General features: G+C 39.7%; 4 protein-coding genes and 1 non-coding gene across 10 annotated transcripts in view; 2 read left to right on the forward strand and 3 right to left on the reverse strand.

The window, feature by feature from the left end:
- Positions 1-34: 34 nt before the first annotated feature.
- Positions 35-4277, reverse strand: Parp1 (Poly-(ADP-ribose) polymerase). Of its 2 annotated transcripts, none has more exons than XM_077423823.1 (5): positions 4033-4277; positions 3380-3521; positions 2766-3268; positions 2410-2615; positions 35-2294 (listed from the first exon to the last, which is right to left on the reverse strand). In XM_077423823.1, the coding sequence occupies exons 1-5, from the start codon at positions 4144-4146 to the stop codon at positions 338-340; spliced, it is 2922 nt and encodes a 973-aa protein (XP_077279949.1). In that variant the 5' UTR covers positions 4147-4277; the 3' UTR covers positions 35-337. The 2 variants fall into 2 exon arrangements, with proteins under 2 accessions (XP_077279949.1, XP_077279950.1); XM_077423824.1 differs by having other exon boundaries at positions 2766-3295; positions 4033-4272.
- LOC143907212 (uncharacterized) lies at positions 3985-11649 on the forward strand. 2 transcript variants are annotated; one of them, XM_077423842.1, is made up of 10 exons: positions 3985-4125; positions 6732-6890; positions 7419-7583; positions 8057-8227; positions 8366-8474; positions 8788-8941; positions 9162-9288; positions 9820-9987; positions 10159-10473; positions 10955-11649. In XM_077423842.1, exons 3-10 carry the CDS (start codon positions 7460-7462, stop codon positions 11218-11220), a joined length of 1434 nt encoding a protein of 477 aa, XP_077279968.1. In that variant the 5' UTR covers positions 3985-4125; positions 6732-6890; positions 7419-7459; the 3' UTR covers positions 11221-11649. The 2 variants fall into 2 exon arrangements, with proteins under 2 accessions (XP_077279968.1, XP_077279967.1); XM_077423841.1 differs by lacking the exon at positions 3985-4125 and adding an exon at positions 5758-6185.
- Trnat-cgu (transfer RNA threonine (anticodon CGU)) lies at positions 4954-5025 on the reverse strand. The gene has a single exon. It is a non-coding gene; the product is annotated as a tRNA-Thr (tRNA).
- Positions 11650-15187: 3538 nt separating the features above from the next.
- Positions 15188-17259, forward strand: LOC143907034 (uncharacterized). Its single transcript, XM_077423522.1, has 4 exons — positions 15188-15485; positions 15928-16162; positions 16364-16543; positions 16848-17259. The coding sequence occupies exons 2-4, from the start codon at positions 15930-15932 to the stop codon at positions 16855-16857; spliced, it is 423 nt and encodes a 140-aa protein (XP_077279648.1). The 5' UTR covers positions 15188-15485; positions 15928-15929; the 3' UTR covers positions 16858-17259.
- A 153-nt stretch (positions 17260-17412) lies between these two features.
- The window catches only part of LOC143907033 (retinal guanylyl cyclase 2), a 46507-nt gene continuing 36639 nt past the window's right edge, over positions 17413-27280 (reverse strand). For 3 of the 4 annotated variants that reach the window (XM_077423521.1, XM_077423520.1, XM_077423519.1), the window contains 5 exons: positions 27011-27182; positions 26294-26564; positions 25150-25161; positions 23667-24268; positions 17413-23249 (listed from right to left, as the gene is read on the reverse strand). In XM_077423521.1, the coding sequence (XP_077279647.1) occupies positions 22999-23249; positions 23667-24268; positions 25150-25161; positions 26294-26564; positions 27011-27182 (1308 nt within the window). In that variant the 3' untranslated portion in view covers positions 17413-22998. The remainder of the gene's footprint in view (positions 23250-23666; positions 24269-25149; positions 25162-26293; positions 26565-27010; positions 27183-27280) is intronic. The other variant, XR_013259706.1, reaches the window with a different exon arrangement.

A 27280-nucleotide genomic window follows, 5' to 3' on the forward strand; every position in this document is an offset into this window, starting at 1 on the left:
TATCTCCAGGTTAATGTAAAGAACAAAGAAACGCTTGATTTTGTGAAAAATTTATTATATAATCTTACAATCAATATTCGAGGTAGCAAACACTATTTGGTGCTCGTGAAACAAATTGTATGCACAACAAAACATGAATAATTCAAATTCAAAAAATTATCATTGAAAGTAAAACAGTTCCATGGTTTAATATTTGTAACACTAGCGAAATCTTCACTGGAATTTATGTAGTAACATCTTTAATTAATAATAATAAATGAAATTCGTATAAATCTCACAAGATAAAAAATCTTAACTGTACCTTAAACCTGAACGTCACACCTTCGTGTTACGTATCTTAATATTTGTATTTGAAATTCATCCTTACCATGTATCGTACTTTTACCTGAGCCACGTCATATACGATGTATTCATTGTATAACAATGCCGAATTTTTGTTAATATTGGCAGGTATTCCCTTTCCATAGGGCACTTCAACGCCGTCCTCGGTCTTGTAGACGGTTTGCGGATCGGGTTGCGTCTGACCACGACCGAGCGTCGAGTGTTTCCCTTTCGGTAGCTTCTCGATGTAGTCAGCTTGATACCTCTCGTACATATTACCCAGGGCGACCTCGCAAAGCAGCAACAAACCGGTCGGACTGTTGCTGTGGGTACAGCAGTAATTCGCGGACTTCGACACCATGTCGGCGAAATATATACCCTTGCCGAACATGTAACCGGTAACGGGCGCTTCCGGCGGCGCGATACGCAAACCCTGAGACAGTATTCCCGCGTAATTCGTAGTCCTGGACCCGTGCCAGAGCAGCTTTCTGTTGGGCAATTTCTTGAAGGGCTTGAATCTTTGTTCTTCGCCCTGTCTCTTGACGACGAACACGTCCTCGATCTCGAGAGCGTACTGCGTATGAGTAGCCGCGTGAGTATTCTGAACGTATTTCTCGATCATCTTGAACTCTTCGCTGGTCTTGTCCAACACGTCGATGTCCGTCTTCAACTGCTTGTAATGACCGTCGAGCGGATTCTCCTTCTCATCGGTCTTGTCACACAAAAGATTGTACGCGATCTCCATCTCGAGCAGCGCGTCCAGCATGTCGCATTTGCTCTGAATCTCTTCCGACGTTTCGAGAATTTTCGGTCCGGAAATCCCAAAGTTGTGCGGTATCAGTGTATAGAATCTGTTGGAAGCATCGATCAATACAGTGCGGTCTATATTAGCCTTCTTCAGTATCTCTTGCAATTCCGTTAGAACGGCATAAGCTTTCTCAATTTGTTTCTTGGACAATTTCCCGAGCGGCATCTTGTCCATGTCTATCTCAAACTCCAGGAGAACTTTTTTCATCTCGGCTACGTCGAAAATAAGGCGCATCAGATCCTGAATCGGTTTCTGCAAGTTGCTCTTGATGTCCGAATCTAGAGAAGCAACCTCCTGATCTCCGTGATCTATGTCGATTGGATACATAAATCTCGCCATCTTAACAAAATTCTCTCTATTCTTCCACTGATTGCCCGTCTTTTCCTCGTATAACGATTCAAACTGTTCTATACACTCTTCCAAAGACATTCCCTCCAACTTGTTACCGCCAATTGTGGTGCCGATCCGGCCCCAACTTCTAAACAAGTGATACCTCTCTTGATTGTCGTGTTTCAGAATTTGCAACTTGTAGTAACTGTTTTTCTTCGATTGGATGTCCGTTAGACCCAACGTCACGGTGTATTTGTCTTTGCCCTTTTGATAAACGTGCGCACAATTTTCTAAACCGCTATCGGGATCAACAGCTCCACCGCCTTTTACCTTCACCTTCACTTTACCAGAACTCGACTTCTCAAACCTGCTCTTACTCTTGGAGGCAGTAGATTTCGCGATGACGTTACCAAGTCTAGCAGCAATGTCGCCACCCCAGCTAGAAATGGTTTTCTTTTTTAGGAGCATGACGGGAGCATCCGTGTACTCCTTCGCTTCTTCTATAAAATCTTCCGTTATTACTTGAATGTCGCGCGATTTAACATCCTCCATTCTTTTAGTCATCTTTTTCACTTCATTTTCGTTCGAAATTGCAGCGGCCAATTCTCGATGGATTTTTGTTACAACGGTACCTCCTAGTAACTGAATTTCTTTTTTCAATTCCTCTTTATCTTTCTGTGTACGACCTATTATAACAAACTGCATGTTGTTCAAGGGACGTGGTTTTCCTTGTACTTTCGGACCATCTGTTTCATCTCCCTCCTTCTTAATAGAACTCGACGATGACGGCACCGTTAGTTTAAACACTCGTTTTTGTACCTTAGACTTGTATGACCTAAGAACAAATGACGAGTATTAATAAATCATATTTATATCGTATTTATCAATGTTGAAACAAAAAAATTTGTAGAATTCGTTTAAGTTTCACATTGTCTAACGAGATAACTTACCTAACTGGAAAATCATCCTTCAAATCACTTGGTATTTCGCACTTCTTTCTTTTCGGATCTTGGGTAACATATTCGCATTTAGTCCATTCTGTTGCATTACCAGTGCATTTATAACCCAAACCAGAGTTGTATATAAATTGTCCTCCACATTTTGGACAGGGTTGTAGAGCTCCAAAATACAGTATATCAGATAAAAGACTTAGGATCTAGAAATAAAATCCAAATAAAGTGATATAAAATAAATCTGCCTGTCATATAATGAACAGATTTATGATACACAAATTGAAAAAAATATTTATTAGATGTCACGATACATATATATATATATATATATATATATATAATAAAGCACTTACGTTTGACAGCCCAGTTGGAATCTCCTGATCATTTAGTTCCAATATCTCAATCATGTCTTTTTTATCAAGTGTTGATATTTGATCCTTTATAGCGTATAATTTTTCATTTTGCTTTTTCATCAACTTTTCCTCCTCCGCGTCTTCCGGCTCGTCCTTAACCTTTTTAGGAGGCGGTGGTATGTCGCCCGCAGTCATTTTGGGCAGTGCAGCCTTGAGACTTTCGCGATCTTCCTTCGAGAGTTCTTTGGCACCTGGAAGCTCGTCTCCCCTCCCGTAATATCCCATTTCCGGTCTTAATTTTGCAAAGCACTCCACGTGATGCCATCTGTCCAAACCGCCAAACCTCCTGGCATCCTCGGACTCATAATCCTTCTTCGATATTCTCGTTTCGCCCTTTATTATCTTTTGCTCGCATCCTCTACAGGTGGATTTACTAGACTTGGCGTATTCAACTCTGAAGTCTCCAGAACCGCCAGCACCTTTTGTCCTTTTCCTCCCCTTTGCTGCGGGAGGCGCGTCGAGAGATTTCTCTGCGCATAAAAAATATAAGAAGTAGCTGAGGTAACAAAATAAATCAATTAAAATTACAGTTCCTGCTCAAGTCGTATACAAACCGAGGTTCTTCCGAATAGTATCTTGATCTTCGTTGCGAATCTCATCGAAACAAGCTATGTCACCGGTAGACTTTGGTCTTTGTTTTAAGAAGAAGCATTTGGTGTGATACCATTTGGGTATCTTCCCATCGTGAACGGGGCTCTAAAAATATAAACAATATTTCTAATATCTTGGAAGTACAGTTTTTTAAACAAACGTGACTTGTACAATTATAAGTACATTTATTTAGATTGTTGTCTAAAACGAGTAATAAAGAACGAAAATACAATGTTGAATTGTAAGGAAAGGAACATTTTATTAGCTTTCCAGGTAACATAACGGGAAACGTGTGTTTAGTTTTTACAACCTGAGCCGAATAAGGAAACACAGTTGCAGAGAGAAAGCAACGGCATGCAAATGTTTGAATAATTCAACGTGTGTCGTGGTGTGGTTGTGATAGCGATAGAATCGCGCGGGTGACGCGTTTATCCGGACCGACACACCGTCGCGCGCGTTATCATGACCCAGGATCGATAGTTCGATGATAACGCCGATGACACCGGCCCGCGTGCAATCGCGTCCTCGTATCGTGAACCGTAGCTCGCCGTCAGTCCCGAGGATAAATATTTCGGATACGACGCGGGCTTCTCCGTCGCAAAATTCAACGTCGTACCTGAACGATGGCGGCGAGCCTCAGGCTAGCCTTGCAGATGGACTGTTTGCATAATTGACACTTGGACCGGTCGCTCTTCGCGTACTCCACCAGGTACGGCAGATCGTCGTTCATCTCGCCGAAACGCCCGTCGACCTCGGATCGCCGTGAAAACAATGGGAAACGAAGCGGCTCCTCTCGCCTCGCGCGCGCAAAAGACGGACAATGCCGGTTACGGGTTAACAATATGTTGACATGTGGCGCTGGCCGCTGACACCGGTCACGTTCGAAAATATATAGGTAACGGCAGGTTTTGAACGCACGCTCATCGACGCCACGTCACTTCCGGGATCACTCGGCGTTTCCGGTCGGCCGCGTCGTGTCTAATTAAAACTGCAAAAATCGAAACGAAAATTTTGTTTCGAATTCTAATCTTATCTATTGGCTCTGCTACTCATTTTTTATCTCTTGTATATTTAATCCTTTATAAAAATATATGAAATAGATATCATGCAGTTTTAATTCGCAATGCATGAAAGTTTCAAGTCTTTTTAAATTTTAATTAATTTATTTTAAAAGGTCTAAAAATTTTAGGAACTTTTTAGAATTTAATTAATTGCGTCAATTAAAATTACGTTAATTAAAATTAAATTAAATTAAATTACAAAAAATCTTTCTTAAATCTTAATTATAAAAATTTAAATTAAAAGAAAAGAAAATTTGTCATTTTAACGGAGAAAGAGATGCGTGCACACGCATACAGCGTATTTTATACATAAATATATAAAATTTGAAATAATGTTTTTGATTGTAATCTATTGAAAAGTAGATGGTATCAGAAAATTAATGGCGCACGTTGGCGATTTAGCATTTTTTTTAAAATAATGAAAGATAAAATACTTACGATATATACGAAATGTAAAAAAAAAAAAAAAAAAAAAATGCCTCCTGTGAGGTTTGAACTCACGACCCCTGGTTTACGAGACCAGTGCTCTACCACTGAGCTAAAGAGGCTTCAGATTGGTGTTCGCTTAGAAAGCCATAAACCGTTTCTTGATCTAACAACAAGAATTGTGATAAAAATAACTTTTACAAAAATAATTTTACATAAGGATGGGAAATTGAATTTTGAATACCTCTTCGACGCATTTGTTTGTATATCCATTGATCGTGCCATATACCAAAAACGAATAATTTTTTTAACTAATTTTTTTACTTTTTCTTTGTATATCTCCATGATGAAAACTAAATTAGTATTTAGCGTTATAACAGAAGATTAGCAACAATTTTATTTTGTTATATTAAAGTATGTTTCGTAAAATTTTAATAGGCGTAGTGTATAGAGATGCGATAAAAATGAAAGAACTCGCATCGTTGAATGGAAATTTAAAAATTGATTTAAGGCGGAAATAATTATCGTGGAACAAACGGAGGATGATGTTTCTTCAATGAACCCGATGATGGATCCGTGCTCCGTGAAGTTCGAGTCTTTCCGGGAGCTTCCTCCAGATCACGATTCCGAGCGATAAATCCATCGTAGATTTCATCCGACAGCCCGAATCTAAAAGTTTCCGAATCAAGATTATCGAGTTTAGCGCCGGACATGTTTCGCGCGAAATGCAATCTCCAGGGATTTTCCTCAAGGCCTGGACGACGCGCGACAAAGATAAAGCACCGGAAGACGATAAAAAAGCTATCGCTCGCGAGGCGGAAACCGTGTTCCCGCCCTACGACGAAGTGCGAGCCCCAGATGGAAGGATGAATCGGGGCGGCTCCATTTACGTCCTCGCCGCGCTTAACAATTTTCTTCTTTCGTCGGAATCCTTTCTCTCGCGTAGCGAGATCGCGTATTGTGATTGTCGTGCGAAGCGGTGCGCGAAGCCGGAAATATTTAAAAAACCGCGTAAACTCCGCGTTATTGTTCCGGACGTAAAGACGCGGCCTCGCGGTGTTCGCTCTTGAAATAAAACGGAAATAAGATCTTTCGAATTGTCTCGGGGAATATCGAAAACCACGTGGAGATTCTTCCGTTAACTCATCGTTTGCCCGCGAGTTACGTACATGCATGTGCGTTTCACATAGTTGCGTGAAGATGAAGTGCTCTTCGATGATATTGCTGCTATTCGTTTTCTTCGGCCAGTCCATCGTTCGCTCTTGGCAGTTCGCTCTGTCGAGTAAGCGGAAATAAAATTTTTCGATGAAAAAAAAAAAGATTGAAATATTCGAATGACGTTGAAACCGCGACGTGCAATCAGCGTGATACTTTTTTGTAAAACCAATATCGAGTTACTTCTTCGCGATGGTCATCACGGATGGTCTGCCAGAGAAATTTACTTTATCGCGGAAAACTATATTGTTACGCGCGCGCGCTCGAGATTGAAATGCCATCGCTTTTACAAATTCGGGAAAACGTCAATTTAAAAACAAATGAAAAATTGATAACAAGTATTACAGTTGATTAACAATATTATAAACTTATCCTATTGTCATAACACGTTTATTTTATTTGATTTTACTTGAATTTATTTTATTATTATTAATCTCGTTGGATTAAAAGGCGCTATATTAGTTTTATAAATAAATCTATTCCACTTGCAATTATTTCTATGGACATGGAACGTGGAACGGATGCGGTGACTCAAATCCATGGAATCGATTTTTAGTTCTCATAAATGATGCGCTTCTAACGGCATTTCGTAACAGTGATCATTCCCTTACAGGCCGATGTCCCGTGACGCGACTGAATAACGGAAGAATTCGCATTCGGAGTCGAGGTAGAATCGTGAGATTTAATTGTTTGGACGGATTCACTCTTGTGGGCAACAAATATTCCACGTGCGTACGTGGCCAGTGGGACACACCTGCTCCCGTGTGTGTGAGTAAGTAAAATTTTATGTGAGAACGTTGGGAAAATTGTTAATCGGAAAATGTTGCCTCATATGTAAACGCGACGGCGCGGCATGTATCTTCATATTATTTTCCCTCGGATAATTTGATCTTCGGTAATTTAATATTTAAAGACGCAAAAGAACAGCGAGTTCTCTTAACAAAAATATCTGGCAATTAAAATTTATAACTTCGAGGAAGAAGCGAAGTCTTATACAAAATGTATTGTCTCTTTGTTTCGTTTTCGATCGTTCGCGCGCGAGCTACGAAATGGTGCTAAATATTTCAGAATATGTTAAAATAAAATGCGTGCGTAAAGCAACGTGCGATAATGGAAAAATACAAAATGGCTCGCGCTGTCAATACTTTAATCAGATTTTCAATCTCGGATTTAATGCGGAAAGGAATTATCGATGGGACAAACAGAGCGAATATTTTAAGTGCGACGTTTATTAAACTTTTAAATAGGATAACATGCATGTTATAGATTTGATTTTTATCTTTTTGACACTTATCGTTAGACACGGGATGCCCCTCAACGCCTGCGACGGATCACCTGATTATGGCACAGAAATTTAATGGTGCCATACTAATGTTCTTTTGCGAACCTGGTTACTCCTTGATCGGCAGCGCTGAAATTTATTGCGACGGACGCCAATGGAATGGAACGATTCCTTATTGTCGAAGTACTCCGCAATAGAGAACTAATTTTATTTCGTTATTACTGCTTCGCTCGCTTAACAATTGCACTATGAATTCTGCAATCAAGTTACATGTACATTTTGTGACAAAAATGGTTTTTAGCAGCGCAAAAAGATATAATTACTTACTTCTTGCTACTGATAAGTAAAGCTTAATAGGTCACGCTTGCTCAATTTGCAATATATGTATATATATAAATATATATATGTGTATTTATTCTATATATTTATGCAATATATTTATTCTTTTACATAACTGCATAACTTATACATAACTGCTTTTTTTCTTTTTCTCCCTTTTCAGCCTTTTCCTTTCCCTGCTCCACCTTTAATTAAAAATTTTATTTTATTAATTTTATTTTTATTTCAACTTCAATTTTTTTTTCTTCTTCGCATATAACAATGCCACAAGTTTTATTCGTGTTAATGCAACGTCTTTTGTGATAATCTATGGTAAGACGCGAGTGCATCCGCGCCGACAAAATGCGATTTTGAAAGCCCGGATCTTTGCTGGTGGCAACAAGATCCGCAGCACGATTTCGATTGGAAACGCCACAACTTCGAGACACCGAGTTTACACATCGGTACCGGTCCGACGCATGACCATACGCTAGGAGCTGGCAATGACGGTACGTCATTTTCCGTGTAACTCTTTTTAAACGTTTCACTGGAATGTTATATAGATTATAGTGAGGAAAGAGGCTGTGTTTGTTTTCGAATAATTGTGACTGTGACGCACTCACTACTCGCTCACTCACTGATTTCAGGGCACTATCTTTATATTGAGGCATCCGGACGATTGGTGAACGATACGGCTAGAATCATATCTCCTCTATACAATTCCTCATTGACCGAATCGGGATGTTTCTCATTCTGGTAAGTAATGTAACATAAAAATATAACATTGCTTCAATTTTTATATAAATTAAGTTTTTTAAAACGTAGGTAAAAAATATATATTTTTTTTAACCATTTCTATGTAAGCTTAACGATATTTGTTCATAAATTTATTAAAATAAAATCAGATGAAATAAAATGAAGTAAAATATATAAAGAGATAAATGCGGCATGTTGTTGTGGAAATTCCAACATTGAACTTATATATCATATTAAAATGAAGATATAACATAAATGTATATACGATTTCATATAAAGCTTACATTATATATTTTATGAATTGTTTCAATAGGTATCATATGTATGGTGCCACGATCGGCTCATTGAATATATATTTCAAGCAAGAGAATAGCACGTCCCTATTGATATTCACCAAAAGTGGAAATCAAGGAAATCAGTGGTTTCACGGCATATCCGATCTACCAAAAGCTAATGCCAGCTTTCAGGTACGTGCGTGATCTCAAACTTTAATTGTTTTTTAAATAATTAAGTTGGGTTTTTGATCATTGAAACATCGTTATTAAAATATGTTATAAGAAATAAAAAAATTCTTGCCAAAGCTTATATATATATTTTGCATGTTCAAATTCGATTGTCTTGTTAATAGATAATTATAATTTCAATTGATCTTGAATTGAAACAAAATTTTGGAATATTTGTTTATAGATTATTGTAGAAGGAGTGCGAGGTGCTAGTTACGTGAGCGATATCGCGATAGACGACGTCGCTATTTTACAAGGCGAGGAATGTGTTGTTAAAAACGAGTCTACTAGCGTAACCGTAGGCGATGATGGTAGGTTCTTATGTAAATCAATTTTTATTCAAGATATGGCCGGCCACCCCGCGGGCCGGTATTTCGTGGTGACAAATTGCTGAGGCCGGGTCTTTCCCCGTTACCTGGGGCTCCGCCATCGGCGGTCTTCGTCCATCGCTGCCTCACGCGCCGCACGCCTGCCGCGTTGCTCTCGCCGCCCGTGATCCCTGTAGTTTCCGCTCTCCCCTCCTCGGTCCTTGCGATCCTCCCGGACCCCTTCCGTTATGGGTACTCCCTCGAAAATTCGCCGTGGTGTGGGTGAGGCGCCGCGCGTATTACAATTAATTTTTCGGCCCCTGGAGATCTCGTCGTCGCCTCCCTGGCTCGTCCCTGGGCGCGAATTTCCGCGCCTTGTGACGGCGGCGCGGCGGGGCGCTGCCACGAAGCGGCGGGCCCGGCCGCAACGTCACAGTATAAAAATTAATATCATGTTGTCTAAAAAAATTTCATGTACAGAGAGAAATAGACTACACAAATATACCTACATCTATTCTAAAAAATCTGTTCCAGATCAAGTTGAAATAATCAACGCGCAACAAACCTGTCGAGACAGATGCGTTTCGTCGGAAAGCAATGTTACTTCCGCCCCGCCATTTGGACCGGAGAAGTGCGTTTGCACGATCGATTGTGCGGAACGCTCTATTTGCTGCCCAGATTACGCTGAATACTGCATACTGGGTAACTGTTTATTATTTTAACAGAATTCTCAGTGAGATGTTTCGACAGGATGTACCATCAGGATCCATTGATCGGTTGATTGAATTATAAAATCACGATAGCGCCACAGATATGCCAGCTTATGGTAATTCTGCGAGATTTCTACAATTAGAATCTTAATTATGATTGCAGGATACAACACGATACTCGACAGTATTACGGGATCACCGAGTAACGCTACGATTGCACCGATGAAGAATTCCACTCTGACAGGATTTCCTATAAATCCGAAGGATGATATCGATCCAGGTATGTTCAACTCGTCGACGACGTCGACGACGCCGCAAAAACCCACGACCACGACTACAACGGTCAAGCCTCAAACTAAAAAACCGTCGCGGAGGACAACGTCTGCGAAGCCAACACGGCAGGTGGAAACGAAGGAGACGCCTTTTGTATCCAAGATAACTTCGACGACGAAATACATAGAACTTCAGGCTCGATCTGGTATATCTGTTTCATTATATATACAGAGAAAGTTAAAAAATTATCTGATATTTAATCGTAATAGGACGTTTTGGCCCAGTTTAAGCCATCCCTTGAAAAGGATCTCGAAGTGAATTGAAAAGTTCAAGTATAGACTTACTAACTTTGAGAAATTGTGTTATAGATTTATAATGCATTTTATACCTGTGTCTAACAATAAGTATCGCGATTGACCCTTCTCTTCTAATTGTGTACAGTATTATTGGCTGATAATTAGAAGGAAAAAATGCAAATTTTTAACACAAATAGCGTGTCTCGAGACAACCCAATTTAATTATTTAAAAATGTTTACTCACACACCGCGCTATGTGTGAATCATATTGAAATCTGATTAATTTGATGATTTATAATATACAATGAAAAATGTCGGCAGTTCGACAATAGATTTTTGTCTGCCAGGATTATACTGGCTGCTGTTACCGACGATGCGAAAAATTTACAGATCTACACGACGCGGAGCTGAATTCGGAAAAGGTAAAACAAGGAAGAGGCATCGAAGTATTGGAGATCGTCGCCGCGGTGGGTGCAACTTTGGCCGTACACGTCGTGGCGCTTGCGATCGTGATTATCGTTATCAGGAGGAGAAAGACTTATAAGAGAGGAGCGAGCGGATCGGCGCTCTCGGAGGACAGCGACGTCCGTTTCTTGACATCGGATGAAATCCTTGATTTCAATTTAGCCCGACCTACCGATAACGACGAAATGTAGCCCTACGTTATTAAAATCCCTTCTTTAAATGGAGTTAAATTAAATTCAGCCTTTGATCGAACGGTTATACGAATTAACAAATTGCATGATTAAGCGAATAGAACCACGTAGAAAACTGTACGAGTGGAACACAATCGCAGCTTTCTTGATTGATTATTATCGCCCAATCTTTTTATCTTTTCCATTTATGGGCAAAACAAAATTTTCGATTTTTGCTTATCTCGAGGAAACTGTATATGTTTCTTTGAAATATTGAAGTTATATATATTTTTGACTATTTTTTAAAAACAAAATCTATGATAAAACTTAACTTTTGTGCTAATAGGAATAATAAATATTACTGCGAACGTATTATTGCATCATTATTAAGAATCTGTGAAAAGTTAAGATACTAATGTACCTACAAAAGAATAAATTATTTTACCAAAATTTTAGATCATTTTAGATCATTTTACTTATATCATTTTCTGCTTTTCACACAATTTAACATTATTTTAATGTGATACCAATGTCATTTTATACATATATACTTTCATCGAGGGGTTCATAATTAATCATTTACCTCAACATCGTGCTCTTATTCATTTTCATAATTTCAGCACAGTGCGACCTAATTCGTCGATGATGAAGGTAGCACCCGAGAGATTAACCGATAGCGACGTTGTGCAACGCTCTGTTTGGGAAGTCAAACACGCACCTTGGACCGATGTCGGGCGCACCGATTGATTTCACTCTGCGAATACGTCATTGCCAAAATATGTATGCCAGAGCACGTAGTTTCAATAGCACGTCTAGACAATCGGTCGCTAGACAGATGGACGTTTTCAAGCGTCTAGTCTCTAGACACGTTTATATATAGTTATATTACATATCTGGATGGTTCACAAGGCGCGAGTAACAGAGCATGCATTCGCGTTCAAAGGGGAAGCTCTCAGTTTACAGAGTCTCGAGAAAGATTTTTTTAATTAATTAAGCGCACCCCTTGCAAAAGGTCCCGCGAATGTCGGCCTGATAAATTATTTATGAAGCCACTCCGTAGTCGCGGCATGCGGAGTTGTTTTGTGGTGAACCATACAAGTTTGCGGATGTCGTGAAACGGCGCTTTTCTCCCAGGAGAGAGTACCGAGGAAGAATACAAAGCGAAAAGCAGTGAATATTGAATTTAGTACGTGCGTGGTCGATTCGCTGCGCGGCGCAGTATCGGTCGTGTTTCACGTTCTAACATGTGCAAACGCATTGTGCGCGCGATTTGGATATTATTATACATTTTACTTTGAACGAGTATGAGACATAAAGTTCTTCAAAGAAGAGAGTGTTCTGTGTGTGTGTCTCTCTCTCTATACATTATACTATCGTAAAATTTCCGCATATTTTTTTCGCAATCATCAAATTTTTGAATCTCGACTTTGATAGAATCTTATTAAAATTGCTTTCAAGTTTATTTTAAATTAATAGAAGGAAATCCTTTTTATTTAAGATATAAAGTTCAACATAACTTGTTTATTTTTATATTTCTTCTGATATTCCTCACTCCTACTATATACCTCTTAGAAAGAAATTAAATCTACATCTACAAAATTCTATTCATTATTCGATATTCTAACGTCGTTAGCATAGAAAATTAGGAAACATTTTCCAATTTCTGCAATTATACTTATTTTTATTTACATCAATATTAATATTAAATAAAATATAATTATACTAGACCTACTTGCGCGCGCAGGATTATATCAACGACGTGACGAACAACGTATTTATTTCTCGGAATGCAATTTAGAGGATAAATAGCGTAAAGAGCGAACTTTGTCCCGACAAGCTGTCTATACCTCCGGCGCGGAAGCATCTCTTATTAGAGCGCGAACCGCGGACTGAACTTCCATTTCCATGCTAATCTCCTCGTACAAATAGCCTGTCAGTTTCCAGCGAGACTTGTACTTACGAGACGTGGGGGCACGTCTCCGCAAACAGCGCAGCGTGCCGACTGCCGAGTGATGTGCCCGTCCTTAGCGAGGAGCGTCGAAAAAATATATTGGAAATACGTCGCTGGCACCTTATTCCTCGCGGCGCGGCGCGGCGGCCTTCGCGACCCATCAGTGAAATTTCGCGCCTGCTTCACGTCTGCTTGCGAAAGCTCGGTTCTTCTCTCTCGGACACTTTCTACGTCGATTACCGAATTGCGTCGCGTGTCATCTCCCACCGGCCCATCGATCCTGCCCATCAGCAATGGACTTGGAGACTTGTAGGTTTCAAGTCCACGTGCTGTGTGGCGCCTCTTTAAGATTGCAATTGATACCTTAACTTTAAAATACAAGTTGATTAAAAAAAATCATAATAAATTTAATTTTTGAAACGAAACGAACAGAGCGTGAAATATAAAATAAACATGATGAGTATAGTGGGAAACGCGCCGAACGCGGGTGTGAAAGGCGATATATCTTTGAGGGAAGAAATAGACCATTAATCGATATTTATTAAGAAGTATTGCACACGCAATTAGTTTATCGATTAATTATTGCAAACTCATTAACATGAATCTAGAAGAGAGCCTCGTTATTCCTATACTCGTTATTTCTTCATTACCGCAAGTTTTACATTTCTTCTCGATATTTCTCGCTATATCATTGCGAGAATATTCGCGCGCCAGTTTTATTGCGACACGCAAGATACCCGTAATGTTGCAATGCCTAAACACGCCAGCAACATCGCTACAAACGCTACATGTCGATCACTAGCCGGATTATCGGTCGCTTGCTTCGGATTCGCCGTCGGATGTCGGATTATGATCGCGGTGACGGCGGTGACGCGCGCGGATCGGGATTTCCATTGTCATTCGCTCGTCGTCGATCGCATTTCGCGTACGCGCGTGTGTGGCCGCGTGCGTGCCAATGATTACGCGTATGTATCAGATCGCAAACGTAACGAGCCCCGCAATTGCGTGCGACAAAAGCACGTGTATCGCTGAAAGGCGAACCACGTGGCAGCACCCGCCACGTAGGAGGAATGGGAAGTACGTTGCGCAGTCTCTCGCTTTCTCCACGTCTCCTCCGCGCTCCTCTTTTTCTTTCTCTCTCTCTCTCTCTCTCTCTCTCTCTCTGGCCTTCCCATTCTTTTCTTTCCTCCGCCGCTCTACTTGTTGCAGCCGACAATAGCGTGCATTATCTGCTTGTCACGTCGCGGGGTTGATAAATCGAAACGACGTCCGCGTCATGTCCCTATTACCGCTCCGCTTTCTTTCACTTTCCTCGAATTCGCCTCCGCGAATCTGCCAAGTTAATTCTGTCTATATACGTCCCATATCCGGAGATCTAGATCGCTGGTAATGGATCCTTCCATGGACACTTTTCCAAGCGCGAGCGGAGGAAAACGACTCGGACAGGTTTCTGGAGAAACCGACCATTGCAACTGCAAACAATAGCGAGCGCGCCAAATGCGGTGTTTATTTCTTTAAAGAAGCCGCATCAAATACACGGAAATGCAGAGCACGTATAACCAGAAAATTCTTATGTCGCGATATAAAAGTAATAATTAATGTACATACCTACTTTATGCAGCTTTAGCAGAGATATATCTCCGCGACTTGTTTCTTTTATTTCCTGATTATATCTGACCTTTCAATAAAAAATTGGTTTTTTAAGAATAATTTTTTTTAATTTTATATTTCTTAAAAAATTTCTTTTTAAGAATAATTTTTTTCTAATTTTATATTTCTTAAAAAACCAATTTTTCATTGAAAGGTCAGATATAATCAGGAAATAAAAGAAACAAGTCGGAGATATATCTCTGCTAAAACTGCATAAAGTAGGTATATGTACTTACATTAGAGAAAAGAGATTGAAATAACGCGCTTTGATTGATAGAAAGAGATTTTTTTTAAGCAAATTAATTGCAGTCAATCTTTTTCGTCATTTAAAGAAAGCTGAAGAGATTAATGAAATTCCCACGGAACTTCCACCTCGGTGAGGTACGAGGCTGAGCGGTTGCTATATATCGCGATGTGTGCAACAATGCCTCTCCCGGGTGTCACAATTGGTTTAATCGTCCTAAACTCGATGTTAAACCGCTGATTCCCGGCCATTCCCGGCGCCGTGGTAGGGGAGGAGGCGCCTTCGAAATTACGCTTATACCGGCCGCAAACAGCGGCGAGGTAGGCAAGTCGGTATAAAATCGAACGATTCCTCGATCAAAGTCACAGTATATTCGGGCCTGTTCTCGCGGTGTATCGTCACCGTGATCCCTACCGTGCATCATCGTGACTGAGACGCAAGGTAAGACCGCCGAAACCGGTTCCTCGGGATTAATAAATGGGATCCTGGGGAAAGGAAACGTGAAATTAATTCACAGCACTTTCATTATCAATTTCGACTACGAATCTGACTTTGATGGCGAAAGACGACATGCGTTCCCGAGGAGATGCCTAGTGTAAATCGTTAATCGGATTAGAAATTATCTCCAATTAAAGTTAATTTTAAATGTGGTGTTTACGGCGTTAAAAATTAAAATCAAATTCTCCGTATGTCGCTTGCAACACCGTGCGCGTGCATTTGTATGCGCGCGTTGTTAATTGAATAAAAAGTTTTGCATATTTATATTGTAAATTTGCGCTAGGTATTTGCGCGAATGCTCAGCTTACATCGCTTGGAGAAATTGATGGTGAATGATGTGAAATAGCAAATAGCGATAGAAAGTATTTGTTTTTTGTGAACACAGAGATGCATCGCGCTATTGTCACCTTCATCGCCGCCGTTTGTTGTTTTCTCGTATTGAGAGCAACAGCGGAAGAGGCTGTCCAACGGAATCAACAATCGTTGGACCTCGGAAACGTCGCTGTCGAAGATCAGATCGATAACGGTGCGATGCACACCAGGGAAAAGAGGACGCTGTTCTTGAAAAAGAAGCTGCTCGGCGCTGGTCTTCTTGGTTTCGGTCTTGGCGTCGCGAAGGGGTAACATAAATTTGTAATTTACATCTTTTTTCACGCATTCAAGTTGTATATATCCGTTTTATCTTTATTAATAAAGATTCCAATTTTGCAAAAATCAGTAAGATATATGTGTTTTAATAATATATATTTCAGCAATAACATTTTATTATATATAGATTTTATATTATCTCTCTTTTTAAATATTTCTTATTTTATTTTCAGCTACAAAGCTGGTTACTTTAGCGCGCCGGAAGTACACCACGTCTATCTTTCGCCACCGGTAAAGTACGTGGAATACGTCGAGAAACCAGTTTATATCGAGAGAATTGTTCCAAAACCTATTTACAAACCGCATGCCGAGTATGCTGCGCCAGTCTGGTCGCAACCAGACCCATCCTATGGGTGAGAAAAATTGGTCACTCTCTTCTGTCCTTTCTAATAATTAGTATATATTGTTAAAATACGATCCCTCTTTTATTGCAGTTGGATTTATATTTTGTTTGGTAAAAAAAGTTTATTGAAAAAGTGCATATATATCGACCTTTAGAAAAATTCAACATCAAAGTTACTACTTGCTCAAACAGATATTAAGAATAGCTTAAGTGAAGCGTGCTTAGATATCACGACTATTATTTGGAAATCAATTATTCTCAGAAAATTACTGCCTGCTAAATCTCTCTAATGTTCCTTTGATTTTTCTTTACAGTGGCTGGTAAATCCGAAGTGCACAGCTCGCGTTAATAATAGCGTACCAGTCTGATCTCTCCCTCCGTTTTACCTCGAAATTCTAGGAACAGCCATATAATTGCGCGTGCATCATGTTGAGTCTCAGTCAGTCAGGTCATCCAACTTTAAGTGTAAGATTATCTAGCGATAGTATAATCGAAGAGATTGTTATTTTTGTTACCGATATTACAGATTAATAAACCGCGGCCTGTAAATATCACAAGCGTATTTATCGTTAAAATCATTTACTCCTTCTATTTCTGTTGAAAAAAGCACGATAAAATATTCAGCGGAAAACATTATTCTTGATCCAAAATTTTTAGCACATTATTTTCAGACTTTCTAAATATGATTTATATTTATATACAATAGTTAATATGTAATTGTATAATGTTATTGTTAACTCTGATTTGATTTTATGAGAATTTTAGTTCAAATTGCATTTCGTAAATTAGAAAATTGCACAAGGCTCTGATCGTTTCCCGACGATAAATTATTGAAGGGAGAGGAGCTACACACGCATCAGGAGGTACAAAGCGGACAGCTTTACGGCCGTATGATTATCTTTATTGCCGAAGATGTTACCGAGTAACATTGAAGTATTAATAACGAGTATATAATCGCACGATGCGTCTGAAATATACAAATATCCAACCGTCGTCGCCATCGATTACTGTAATACTATGCATTTAGATATTCCTCCGATAACATCTTTTAACATGTAACATTCATACGTGTACAATAAGTTCTCTTCTATTCACACAGCCAGATATAAGTGTAGAAACGATGGCCAGTAGCGTAGCGAATATTCTGCCATTCGATCTGTTAAATAATTAAACGTAGGTCTTAATGTTAGAACGTGTGAAAATGCACAATTTGTCCTCCGGCAACCGATTTCAACCATTAGCGATGACTGCAGTTTATTAGATTTTTCCAACGTGTTTATCGTTTATAAAAGAAAATTGCATTAATGATATTAATTAAACAGATTGTTTAAACAGTTGTCTCGCTTATTGAGAAACTATAATTAGTACGTAAAAATATGTAGAGACAAATTGAGCGTTCTAGTTACATACTGTCACTTAATTATCTATGAGTGGGCATTTGATGCATATTTGCTACGCCATGCACATATGATAACAAGTGATCATTGGCGATAAACTGATTGACAAGCATCCTTGTATCAACTCTTTACGCTTCCTTATTTTATGATTTTGCTTTGATTTTAACAGTTTTATTATTCTTAGTCTTTCATCTTTATTTATAACAATGGCGCGAATAAGTAGAACGATACATTGGATAGTTTAAAATTCTCAAAGATAATATACTAAATAGTAAGAGTACCTGCTCTTTAATTAGCATTTTTAATAAAATTAATTAGAATTTTGATTGATCTTTTTTAACTCCACATTTTCATAATTAATATTATATTTAATTTTCTTACCGTATTTTTTTCATTCTTTTATTATACATTATACATCGCGAGAGACATATTATTGAACTTCTTAAAAATGAAAGAAATTGGAAGGAAATGTCAATGTAAAAAAAATTTCAGGGTGAAGAATAATTAAATATCGAGCGAGAGTGAAAAGGGAATAAAAATCGGGTAGCGAAACGAGTCAATCGAGTGTCTCCGGAAATTATATCAATCCGTTCGTGTGCAATTCGAGGATGCCTGTCGTACGGAACGCGAATCGCTTCGAGATGTACAAGCTACTTATACCTATTTATATTTCTAACATTAGTGAACTACGTGACTACATCGAATTACATCGAGGTACGTATATCCGTCGAGTACGTAGGCCCGGCCACGTGTACGTATGTTGCGCACATATTTCCGAGCTATGGAATATTAAAACGAATACCCGGTCTTTTTTATTCGCGAGGGTATCGTGCGAAAAACTGCCAAGAGTTCTCTTTCTCTCGCGCGAGCTACGGACAGCCATCGAGAATGATCGGATAACTATTTGTTACGTTAAAAAAATGCGATTATATCCCTTAACGATTGTCGTCCGAATTAGCACCTCGACGCAGTCGAGGCTGATTTAGAAAAGGTCGGATAGTATATTCGATTCTATATCGAATAAAGAAGGGAGCTCGTCGAGAAGCTATAGTCAGGCTCGACGAGCGTGTTTGATTCGAGACTCATGTACCGCGGAATGAAAAGGGAAACTTTTTTGCCGTTCAAGGAATCCTCTTTTGATTCGGGAAAGTGGTTTATAATATAACATTCTAACTAATTTGTCACCTCGCTTCGATGATTAATATTCGTCAAGAGTTACGCAACGTGTCTGCTTCGCTCCTGTTTCGCACACTTATTATTGTACATGGGATACAGTCAAAGGTTTTAATTAACATCGTATACGTGTTTGCCGTTATGGGCACAGAATTACTGAGATTGCCGCGTAAAGCGGCGCTGATATAACGCTTAGGTTGAATTTTGAGATTAGGCAAGCACATATTGTGATAATCTCGTGAATCGTTTAAAGAATTCAGAAAGATACTATATACCACGCACAGTGCTCGCAGTCAAATTTTGTTTATGTCAAAAGGTGATGAAATCAGTTATTATCACTAGAGGAAAGCTAAACCTAAGACAGATGGCGAAGCTAAAAACGTGAATGTTGACAGGTATGTGGAGATGGACGTCGACTCGAGAAGTATATTAATTACATTTTTACATAATTATTATCGAATAATACATCATTCTGCAAAAATAGATCAAATTTATGAATATACATTGACATATCAGGATACAGCTGTTTCAAGAAACGGACGAAAGTTAATGCATGGGCGACACGCGACGCTCGAGGTACGTAGAGCTGATAAATATTCGAATATCCATAAGTTGCATCATCCGGATATATATTTTCCGAATAAATTCAAATACGGGATTCTGGTTTAAAGTGGCCAAACACAGCGTTTTCGGATATTCGCACTCGGATATGGCCGCCGAGAATTCGAGTGACATGCAAAACATGAATTTGTTTTACAGCTCCGCTTTGGAGAAACTGCGGTTATAGCGGAATAAATCTGATTCTGGCGCGATTGTTAAAAGCGATACCAAAAAGACAAGAGATTAGCGCAATGGAGATTGTCGTCCGCGATAAGAGAGTGCCTTGTCCTATATCCTCCCTGTTATCAGCCATTCGTGTCTGAGGATCGTATTCATCGTCTCGTCAAAATCTCTGCGATGTTGAATCGACCGTGATAAAGTGCCTCGACTATACATTGAAGATTTATATTTATATTTATATATCTTTTGAACATTCATGTTTATAATCATGACTTCTCTCTCTTATGTATTGTCAAACATTAAAAATTTTAAATATATTGTTGGCACATTTTAATTCAATGCAAAAATCTCTTTTGTATCAATAGAATTATCACGCTTCTGTTAAAATAAGAATCAATCATTTCTAATATTCATTAAGTATAGAAAAGTATCTGTTTCGTGCAAATCGACGCGATTGCACTTCAAGAACAAGTCAAGAATAAAAAATAATAAGTATTTCGCTTTTATAAGAAATCTGGCGATTTTTTTTTGCACGCGACGCTATATAGTCAAACAGCAATTTAGAAGCCGCATATATAAATGGGTGCATTTAAAAATCAATAAACAGCTGGAAGCTCGATCGAGTGACGGCACTTTTATCTCGACAATAAAATCCATCCCTTAGCCATAGCACGTCGCCATAGCCGATCGAGGTCTCTCGTACATTATATGATCACTTGGCGATCTCCGGATGTTTACGTCGCGCACTCCGTCATCCGTGCGCTTGGCGTGACATTACCAGCGTTTACGATCATAAAGTAAGAACCTGTGCCGCATAGCAATCTCACTTGGCACGAGGGAACGCGTATAGAGAAGAAAGTTCATCTCATCGCCGGTCTATCGTTTCTTATGTCACTCGTCACTCGTGACTCGCCGCAAGATTGATTTTCGCTCGTCGACCGCAAGAGATTTTCTAAAACGGTGAATTAGGAAAGCCAGTTGGATATAACTCCCTCCTGTCATAATCCATGCAATTATGTTGGCTTCAGAGAGAATCTTTAACACAAATGGTTCAAAGATATACTGTAACTATCTGATAGCCATATAATCTTACAATGATTAACAGATTGTTCCAAAACTATCGTCATTAACCACAATTAACAATTTATTTAAATGACACTAAGCTTTTTAAATTATAAATAAATTGTATTTTTATCAAATTTTATGCTAACCGTATTTTAATAGAATTTGACATAAAAGTTGATTACAAAGATAATTAATAATAAATATTAAAAAATTGCTAGAAAGAAATGACATTTAATTAATTTTTGGTGGGAAAAAATGTATTTAATTTGTTAAACAAAAAATTCGAAGATTTCAAATGGTGAATTTCTAAAATAAATTATTGGAAAAAAAATTAGTACCATTTGCTTACGCGTGTAATTTTTATTCAATTATGGATAAAGTCTTTATCTGTTCATGATTAAAGCATCGCATTTATCTATTTTTCGCGCACAATGCCTATATGTTTTAAAAGGATGTTTTTTGTTAATCCACTCGCATGCGACGGAAGACCGAGTGGATTTCTTCGGTCTTCATCATAAATCTATTAGGCCGGAAATAACAACAGTATCAATCATTTATATTTACGTACCTGCTGACCGACGAAGTACTTCTCTGCTGCCATAATCGCGAGATGGTTAATTAATTCCTGTGTAACTTTCTTTCTCGATTGACATCACAGTCCATCGATGGCATCGTGAGTCTCGACCGAAATATAATTATTAACATAAAAGACTGTACATGTACGAGCAATATATTCAACTTCTTTCTTAAAGAATAATTTTTTTATCGAGATATATTTAACAAAAAATTATAAATGACTGATTAATTAGTTAAATATTTTTCCTTTTGTATTTATCTTACTATCTGTCTTGCCTCTGTCAATAGCCTAAGATCCACGTTAATTTTATGGAATTGGAACTTTCTTATCTTCCACGAGATGCGCGGAAGTGATTTTATAACATTAAATTTCGTTCAGTAAAATCGACTTTAGATCTTCGCTTCACAGATAGAGGTACATCTAGCGAGAGTATACAACCGTTGACGATTACAGATAATAAATAATCGTGGGAGAGAGGAAAATTTTTAATTTTTGCAAGGTAAAAAACGATCGCTTTTACGCAGTATTGTGAAAAAAAATCTGAAAACGAGAAGTACATTGTTTGCTCAAGATTTCAACGTTCTAATAAAGAAATTGAGTTATATCTAGTACAAAATTGAGGCATAGAAATTTAACGAAACCTCTTGGATACCCAAAACATTCAGAATTCTGAATATCGCGCGTCATTTAAACATATTCGATAGATATCTAAGAGTGTTCCTTAAATATCTGTGCTGTAAATATCTGGGATGCTAATAATTCAGCATCGAAGATCGGATGATGACAGCGTCGTTGAATCGTTATCGATGAAACGTCGAAATACGCGTAAGATTGACAGGTACAGACACGTTCCGAGGAAAGAGCGGATCGCCCGTAAATCCTAGGAAGTTTTTCTTTTTGCACCAACGATTATTTGTAAATTTACAACACACGCCTAAACCATTAAATCTCTAATCACGAATTACGTTCGTTACGATCCCCTGCCTGCGGGTATTATCAGACACCAATACAATGTACACTCACAATGATAAGAATACAGACGGAGCAGCGAGTCACAGCAATCGTAAACTGCACATTTACTCGTCACTTAATTACGCGCGGAACGCGTCTTCAAGGATACCGACCCTCAAATTATTGCGGTCGAGTTTTCAAGTCGACGTTTCTATCTCGGTCATGATCGTCGAAGCAGATCGGTGCCGTCAATGTTGATTAATCTCAGTTGACCGTTAATCTCAATTAACGTTGATTCCAATCTCGGAGTTTAACCGAGCTCTCTTGTATTTTTTTTCCTAGAAGTATAGAATTACGGCTAGACGTAAAACTGCAATTCGTATCTTTCGCATCTTTTACACGGCGTTTTATCAATCACATCGTATAATAGCGATTCTTGGCGTGAATCGTTCGCTGCTCCAAACGCGACACGCTCGCGTCGCTTGATCTTTCGTTCGTGAAACGCTTTTCTCGACGGGGATTTTAACGTAACGACAGGGATTCGACGGAGAGGGATACGGAAGCGGCATGACGGTAATTCTGTAGGAGGGGCTTAGGAGTGGCTGGTGGCACTTCCTCGATTCTCTCCAAGTCGTTGGCCGCGCCCGCGCTATTTTGCTTGTAGAGACGAGGAGTCGACCTTGGCTGGGGCTGCTCGGGAATTATAGACACCGGCTCGTCCGGACGGTCCAGGCTGAACTGCCTTTTGAGCATTCGGCACCCGGGACCCTTCCCTGAAATCAGAGAAAGTAATATGATCCGTTAAGGGCGGAGGACTGATCAAATGAGAGGAGTTCCATTTATATTTTTGGGATATTGGGAATATTTGAATAATCCGATATCTTTCTACGTAATAAAACATAATAATCTAGATGTAGATTAAAGTTTATGTATGGAATCGTCTCATCTATATATGTATAATAAATAATTCAATTACCGAAATTGAGGTCAGATATCTTGAAATATCTCTCGTTTGTATGTACTAAGAATTTTAAATTGCAATAAAAAATTCTTATCTTAAATTCTAAAGATAGACAACATTCGTTAATCGATCGGTCATCGAATTCGACTTAAAAAAATGATTTTCGGGCTTCGGGGTCTTCGAATAAGTAAAGGGCTGCCGTGCAAGATTCTCTTTTCCGAATACGCACCGTGATGCTCGTTGGGCGACAGACATCTGTAATAATTGTACGGTGTGCTGAGATCATTCTCGTCGATGCATCCAGCGAAGCGGCGATGCCTCGCCAGCGGCTGCCGATACGCCGCCGAGCTAGCGATCGACGAGAGCGAGCTGGTGGACGCGCCGAGGATCGCCGCGGTCGTATCGCCCCCGGTCATCGAGGTCGACACGCTGAGGGAGGCCTGGTTGTCGCTGGACGTGCTCTTGGTCACGCCGTCGTGTACCGTCTCGCTCGTCCTCGTCACCGTCTCCTGCTTGCCCTGCAACACCTCGACGAAGTCGTTGGTGGACTTCAAGGAGTAGCTCGGCAGCAACGTGCGCTCGTTGTGCACGGACACGGCGACTTTCCTGGTGCCGGCGCCTTCCTCGAAGGACGCGGCTCGACTGTCGCTGGTAGTCATTCCGCTGCTGACGGAATCCTGGCGGTTTTGACCGTCGGGTACGACCTCGACGGGACTCGCCGGCTCCTCCTCGTGCGTCTCGTCCTGCGACGGGATCACCGGTAGCTGCGAGCACGCCGAGTCGCTCGACGCTCCGTTCTGGTGACCGACCAGCAAGAGACTCTCGTCGAGCCTTCGAAAGAAAAGTTTTATAGAATATTCAGGGGAGAACGCGTAGGAACCGCCGGGTGGAAACGTGACTGACGCAAGCGCCACATATTTTTCGCGTTTATACAAGTTTCTGGGAGTTGCGATATATTTAAAATGCAACTTTTATCGTAGCTTTTTTACGGTTCCTATAAGGAAAAAGAACTCGAATTTCATTCCGAAGTGCTGGCGCACGAGAATTGGTACGTATCGAATGTTTGCGTTACTTATGTGTACCGCTATTTTTCCGCCGAGAGGTTCATATGCCGGAAAACGCGGGGATATGTGAGAATTTTTTGCGCGAATTGACATATATGCGAACGACATTTCGATGCCGGGTGTAACCAGATGTTTCGTATGGGTGTGTTTATTCATGAACGTCGCGCCGTTTAAACGCTGGGCTGGTATATCGCTCGTGAAGAACTGACAGAAATTGGAAAGTTATAAAAGTGATTATATAGTTGCATCCCGAGGAATGATATGATTACATCATTGGAGGGAAAGGATTTAACTTTAGGCGAGGAAGGAATAAACTTTTCGAGTTAAGGACGTGAGATGCAACTTTTAGAGAGTAATTGACATTTTGACATCGTTTTGATCCTGATGGTCACTGGGGTATGTTTATTCATGCGCTGCGTTTTGCATTCTCATTTTGGTTTACGTTGCTTGTAACAGGCTGATAAAAAGTTCGCGATGAATTTTTTATAAGAATTCCTCTTTAACGTGTCGGACAAAAAATTTTAACAGATGATATTATAAAATTTAATTTTTCGCCACGTATCTAGCGTGAAAAGAGATTTATTCAATATGTGAGATAATAATATGACCGATTTAAATGCGTTCATATTTATATGCGAATCTACTTACCCATGGTTTTCCCTGAGTGCAGCAGCAGAATGGCAACAGATAAAAGCATTAAATATCTGGAAATCAAATAACGCGAATAAAACTACATTAAAAATGCAAAGAGCATGGTTAAAAATAGACTTGAACGCCTTTTCATCATGCTAAGTAATCAAATTATTTTCATTAAACGACGATGATAAAATTCAATTAATTAAATTTAGAATACATTTCAAATAGTATTTCGCTTATATAAATATTTCAGTTTAATTTTAAGATCGACTAACTAATTAAAAATTCCTGTTCAAATTCATTCGAAATTAATTATAAACTAAAGTTCCGACAAAGTTTTGTCACTACTTGCGTAATAAGTGTAAATTTAATTATTTCCACTTTCCACCACCGCGCGGAACATTAAATTGACTCTCTCGGGTTTTGTGAGGAAGCTATTTTTCTTAGATTCTGCCATCTGCGGCTGAAAAGTTGCGCGTCAGATCGAAGAAACACCCTGCATATAAACGTTAATTCTAAAAATACTTCCAATATCAGGTCTTCCTTTCCCGCTTATTCACGCACCGAGTAGGTCACTTTTTGCCCACGGGTGTTATAAAAGAATCTAGTTACGGTGCGGGAGAGGAAACTTTGTTGTTGTATCACTTTCGCGAGTACGTCGCACAATCATAAATAGTAAGATACGAGGCAAAAGTCGCGCGGTTGTTGCGATAAACTTAACGCGCACGTAGTATACGGGCCGCCTGCCGCGCAATCCATTGTTACATAATTAAAAACTCTCGAGCGCTCGGCGCTCTCTGACACTTAATCAAAGGAATATGCGTCGTAACTTCGTTGATTACATCCGACCCTTTTCTTCACGAAGACTCGGGTACGCTTCGTAGACCGAAAGTATTCGGCAACTTATTTGGAACTACCCTTGTCACGTTACATTCCAAGCAAAACGCCCGAAATGCGATAAAAAAGAGTGGTGACATCCGCGTCGAATAAAAGAGGGGAAGCGACCGGTCGCAATAAATTCAACTTAATAAGACCTGCCGGATGCGCGTGAAGCGTTAAATCACGGAGTACGTTTACACGACGATCCGAGTTTGCTGGAAGCCGGGGAATGAGGTAGGGTGGAAATTCAGAAAATGCTCTCGATGGAACGTCTTACCTAAGGGGCGGCGGTTTGGGGAGCTCCTTGTCGAAGCCCTGCTTGCCGAGCAGCCAGTAGGTCGGCATCTTCCCTTTGCCCTTGACGTCGGTGGGCCCGCGGTATTCGACGTGGTATCCGCCGACCTGCGTCAATCGATCCCTCGTCGCTTGGCTTAGATGGATACGCCACGGCGCCCCGGTCGACTCCATCCTCGAAGCGGTGTTCACCGTGTCGCCGAATAAGCAATAACGCGGCATTGTTAAACCCACCACGCCGGCGCAACACGGGCCTGACGAGAGGAAAAAGTGAAATTCCTTTCCTTAATATTTCGATCGAGGTACGCGAAAACGCTTTTCGCGAAGTTGCCGAATGAAAGAAACGACGACGTGCCATCCGGATTTGCTATTTCAGCACGGATTTAATCAGCGTAAAATATAGGAGCGATATAAATCTCCGAGCGAGAGGATTCGATCGACCATTTACATGAAACTTTGTTTTCGCAAGGCTCTCAAAGTTGATTGAAAGTCAGTTTTTAAATTTTAATCATTCAATTAAACCGATGTCATCGATCGTTATATTGTGACAAATTGTGTTAGCTCCTTGACAGCAAAAGGAGTGAAATAAATAAATGGATATAAATTTCAAGTGCAATTTTATACCGTACGATTACTTTTATATATATATATAGTATATATATATTATAAATTAATTAGAAATTATTTTTGAATAGCTAACCCGTGTGGAGACCGATGCGTAACCTGAGCTGCGTGTCCGGAAGATGTTTTAGCTTAAACTTTCCACTCTGATGTAACAGATCGAGTGCCATGGTTGCTATTTGAGTCGCATGATCGGGTATCCTAACAGGGCAACCGCCTACAACCATGTAGGCATCTCCGATTGTTTCCACCTATGATATTCGAATATGCATTCTGTAATTTCGGAATCCGAAATGTCTTCTGATAAAAATATCGTCTAACCAGAAAATTAAAATTTTGGATGCTGTTT

The sequence above is a fragment of the Temnothorax americanus genome, unplaced genomic scaffold (genome assembly GCF_048541705.1).
Source record: "Temnothorax americanus isolate GAGA-0224 unplaced genomic scaffold, ASM4854170v1 Scaffold8, whole genome shotgun sequence".
NCBI lineage: Eukaryota > Metazoa > Arthropoda > Insecta > Hymenoptera > Formicidae > Temnothorax > Temnothorax americanus.

Excerpts from the sequence above, each read along its gene's own strand:
- LOC143907034 (XM_077423522.1), top strand. The coding sequence starts at position 15,930 with ATGCATCGCGCTATTGTCACCTTCATCGCCGCCGTTTGTTGTTTTCTC. Across the intron at positions 16,163-16,363 it reads GGTCTTGGCGTCGCGAAGGG|CTACAAAGCTGGTTACTTTA; the intron begins GTAACATAAATT and ends TTTTATTTTCAG.
- LOC143907212 (XM_077423841.1), top strand. The coding sequence starts at position 6,077 with ATGTGCGTTTCACATAGTTGCGTGAAGATGAAGTGCTCTTCGATGATA. Across the intron at positions 6,891-7,418 it reads ACCTGCTCCCGTGTGTGTGA|ACACGGGATGCCCCTCAACG; the intron begins GTAAGTAAAATT and ends ACTTATCGTTAG. Across the intron at positions 8,942-9,161 it reads AAGCTAATGCCAGCTTTCAG|ATTATTGTAGAAGGAGTGCG; the intron begins GTACGTGCGTGA and ends ATTTGTTTATAG.
- Parp1 (XM_077423824.1), bottom strand. The coding sequence starts at position 4,146 with ATGAACGACGATCTGCCGTACCTGGTGGAGTACGCGAAGAGCGACCGG. Across the intron at positions 3,296-3,379 it reads TACTATTCGGAAGAACCTCG|AGAAATCTCTCGACGCGCCT; the intron begins GTTTGTATACGA and ends TTTTATGCGCAG. Across the intron at positions 2,616-2,765 it reads TTCCAACTGGGCTGTCAAAC|ATCCTAAGTCTTTTATCTGA; the intron begins GTAAGTGCTTTA and ends TTTTATTTCTAG.